The following is a 4,415-nucleotide window of genomic DNA, read 5'->3' on the forward strand; positions in this document are numbered from 1 at the left end:
TGCATGGAAAACCTGTTAAAAATAACTCCTGAACCTTCGCAGCCTCAGTAGCGTACGTACTTGGCATTGGGTGCGTTTTATAAACAAAACAACCCCAAAACTTTTCCACTTTTTATGCCTTTTTAGGGTGCAAATAACGCAATTTAGAAATCACAAATGAGGCCTACCCACAAATTTCAGGTGTAGTCATTTAGACGATTGTATTGATTTCACTTTTCATTAAAAAAAATTTTGATGACAAACAACATGTTAGCTCAGCTATAAATAAAACTAGGCAATACCAGGCCAATAACATTCCTCGCCTTACACGAAGAGCTGAAGCAAATGACGTTAATTTATAAAGAGCAAATGACTTAACCCTATTATTGAATGTCTCAGTTGCATCAAAATTTAAGAATGCTCCTCGGCCAATGTATAATGTAGCACAAAAAAAATCTCATAGTGCATACTGACTATAGTTTGCTCTTAAAAAAGGTATCCCAACAACACATCTTAGAGGTACTTTTAATCTGGTGTTGCTGCACCTTGGTTAAGTTCTGCAAATCTCATCCCAACGCGCATCGAGTGCTTCAAGAACTTCTCAGCACAACGGCGTACGCAAGTCTCCTCTTGTTTATCTAAAGTTTTCCGTCGGAAGGTGTCTACACAATCGGTGAAACATCTTTCCACCAGTGAGTTGTACATCCTTAAACTGCACCGTAGTTTCAAGCACAAATCAAACAAGTAATTTAGACTACAGCAACAATATACATATGTATATCGCATATAGATTTGTATAAGCTATGAATAGCAATTTGACGCGGACATGCTGACAAAGTGTCAAAAGTACTGTCACTTTAAGAATTAGCTCCTCAGCCTAATAAATAGCAGTAATAGAACACTCCCACTAACACTTTGATTGGAAATTACAAACTCAGTAATTGCGCTGAGATATACCTACCATGCATGACTAAGAATTAAAATGAACCCAGGCCTTTAATCCATGGTCTGTCACAACTACATGTTGCAACATGTCCTTCGTATCAAGATAAGTCCTTCGCCAAGAAAACATCATTTACAAGTGCAAAAAGCTCATCAACGTTGTGAAAAACTATAAAGAAGAAAATAATTTATCATGTTCTGGTGGGGAAGGTTAAAATACAATTAACCCGTAAGAGGACCCCAGGGGAAAGAGAATGTCAACAAAAGAGAACTACTATCAACAAGCAAACCCAGAGAGAGCTAACAAGTAACAAAGAAATAGTGAATTTTGAATTCTGTCCATGAAAAGTAGGTTTTGACCTCCTCCAAAAGCTTCTCATGCGTCATTATAATCTTGCACTAAATTAGGTTCTTCAAAGCTCCAGCTAGACTCTTGAAGACTTGGACAATCATGTGAACATGGAAAAAAAATGATGCTGATGAATTGCAAATCAGATATAACAATCACTACATAAGAAAAAATACAGGAGAAAAAGTCTGATGATCTATGCAATGCAGAATAAACAATATATATGATGGAAACAATAATATACTCTATCCAACAATTGCCACTACTACCCCTCCCCCAACAAAAAAAAAAAATACCCCGACAACCCAACAAAGGTAGAAAAAGTTAAAAAGCTGGGGTTGACAAAAATTAGTACCACATATGCACAAAGATTGAGAGTTCCAAGCATAAAAAGCAACAGGTAACCACAATTCGGTGATGCACACAGAGAAGAACACTCCAAAATCAGAAGTTGCAGCATCAAGAAGCAGAGGAGATCAAACTATGCCTGTCTTGAAGCAAAGCAAGCTGTGCACATCAAATTCCATTACATGTTAAAATTGGCTCATGAAGAAAAAGGAACTACCTGATTTTAGATCAGATTCTCAATTACACTGACATCCCACAGCAGATGCAGAAATCATGAAGAAGATCATTTCACTTTTTAAATAAAGATAACATTTCATTGCAGAAAGCATGTCAATCACAATATAGATCATCCAATTGGCCAAAGCCAATATCCATCCATCAGAAAGCCACCAACTTTTAAAAGAATGAACAAATATCCAGATTGATATGCATTTTTCAATTTGATTTTATACACTAAACTGTTTTATCATGATTTCCTTGTCCAGTTAACTTTTCCAAACTTAAACTCCAGACTATATTATTCAAGATTCTTTGCATATTTGATTATTTGACAGTTAAATCCTATCATTTTGACATATAGACAAAGAGTATACACTCTGTGTCCCAAAGTATAAGTGCTCTTACCTTTGACTTTGGACTTTTTCAGACACATTTATCATGGAAGTCATTTATCTCACATCGAAACACATGATAGGAGTAAGTCGTGATCTAATATGGGGCCTTATCGATTTAAAGGGAATGTTTCAAGTAGTACTGACAACTAGGAAAACAAGGGAGCTGATATGCAATTGGTCAAATTTTAACCATAGCCTACGCTTTCTTGCTGCCCTTTTCAGTCTTAACATGTGTGCCTTGATACATGAAAAGCTTAAGCACATTAACATAAAATTGTATAATAATAATATTAGTCAACTAAGACAATTGCAGGAAAAAGATAAGCATGGCTGAGGGAACAAAAATCTCATAGACACAACCGAAACAGGTTTTTTTCTGAGAATGCAACCCAACCACACATAAAATTCAAAATTTCACCATGCAAGACAAACTAATCTAGTCGAAAAAAATGATAATCAAGATACGACAGGGTAAAATAGGATAAACATTCAAATCTTGGACATTGACCCAAACAAAGAATAAAAGAAAGTGAATATAGCTTATACATCAAGCTATTTGCAAACAATTTTCAGCATCCAAAGAACAGTATTAATTTACACCACCACTACCAGTGAATGCTTCAAATGATTCACGCAAGCTTTTAGCTCAATTGCTTTTCACCAAAACAAAACAATCCAGATCCCACCAGAAAATACAGACTTTCACCACATTGTTTGATCATGGGAAACCAAAAACCCTAAAACCACTAAATTCTCGATCTTTACTTTCAAAGAATAAACAGACAATTTACAGCATCCTGACAACACTATTGTCCTGGACTCAAACAAATCCTATTAGCTAATAAACACCATTATCACTACTAAATCATGCCCTAGCTAATTAATTCAACCTTAAGCGTTTCCTGGAACAAACAAAAAATCTCCCAATTTTACCACATTCGTTCATCACTACGAATGAAGACTGAAGAACATGGTAGTAGCTAGTAAGTAGCAAGTATTTTATGTGGTTGCCTGATGGAATAACTGAATCGTTACTTAAGTTATGATTTACTCATAAACTTCTTTTTTAACTGTACATGGGAATCCACGTACAACTGGATCCCGAAATAAATTCTTAAGTAGTACTAACAAATAACAATGTCCAATCATCATTAAAAAAAAAAGAAGAGAATAAGTAGAAGTACAGGAAATATGCAAGTCCATTATTGATTAGTAATCTTCAACTAACTCAAAAAAATTCTTCAGATTATACTAAAATTCTTCTTTTTTTCTACTAAATATTTTTTTACAGAAATATACACTGTTGAGATTCAAGGTGACAAAACAAATCATGAACCATAATACACGAGATATTTGGGTAATATAAAACAGTAACCATTTTGACAAAATCAACCTAGTCTCCTATCTTGGATCCAGATTCTAGAAAATTTTAGAGCTTAAACTGCAAATGGAAGACCAAAAATAAAATGAAATAAATTCCAGAAAATTTTAGAGCTTAAATTGCAGTCAGAAAAATTAATCTGCTCCTCAATTCCCTGTTCCTCCGGTTGTAAACAACTGCAAAAACTGAAAAACTGCAGCTTTCCACCACCACCTCCTCTTTCTCTGGTCGTAAACAACCCAAAACCCCAAAATAATAAAAAGAAAAATCAACCCACTTCACCACATTCACTAACCATTAGAAACAAAAAGGGAAAATTTAAGCACTAAAATTTCAATCTTCATTTTGGCAAAAAAAAAAAGAAGACAAAATTACCTGTCACGGATTTGGAGTTGATCGATCATAGCCGACATTCGAACCTTATCTTCTTCCGGAAGAGAATCCAAGTCTCCAAGCATGCTCTTGTCCATCTTCTTCTTCTTCTTCTTCCTCCTTTTTCCTTCCCAATTGATTTTCAGAGGTTCCAAAACCCTAGCTAGCTATCCAAGTTAAAAGCTCTGCCAACAACAGCGATTATAATGTGGTAATAGTGTTGGACTGGATTGCTACTCTTGTAATGGGCATTGAAGTGGATTGGGCCTATGCTGCCAATAGTGTCCACCTCCTCACAGGCCTCGACTGTGATTTTTTTGAAGGTTTCTTTTCTTTCAAAGGCCCATACGAAGATATTGGTGAATTGGAATATTGGATGGTGGTGTCGAGGGGCTCCTTTTTTCTTATTATTATTATCTTTCCTTTATTT

General features: G+C 35.3%; 1 protein-coding gene across 1 annotated transcript; it reads right to left on the reverse strand.

Annotated features, from left to right (window-relative positions):
* Window positions 1-316: 316 nt before the first annotated feature.
* Window positions 317-4,181, reverse strand: LOC113750207 (mitochondrial import inner membrane translocase subunit Tim9). The gene is made up of 2 exons (XM_027294184.1): window positions 3,989-4,181; window positions 317-691 (listed from the first exon to the last, which is right to left on the reverse strand). Exons 1-2 carry the CDS (start codon window positions 4,081-4,083, stop codon window positions 505-507), a joined length of 282 nt encoding a protein of 93 aa, XP_027149985.1. The 5' UTR covers window positions 4,084-4,181; the 3' UTR covers window positions 317-504.
* Window positions 4,182-4,415: the final 234 nt, after the last annotated feature.

The sequence above is a fragment of the Coffea eugenioides genome, chromosome 10 (assembly GCF_003713205.1).
Source record: "Coffea eugenioides isolate CCC68of chromosome 10, Ceug_1.0, whole genome shotgun sequence".
NCBI lineage: Eukaryota > Viridiplantae > Streptophyta > Magnoliopsida > Gentianales > Rubiaceae > Coffea > Coffea eugenioides.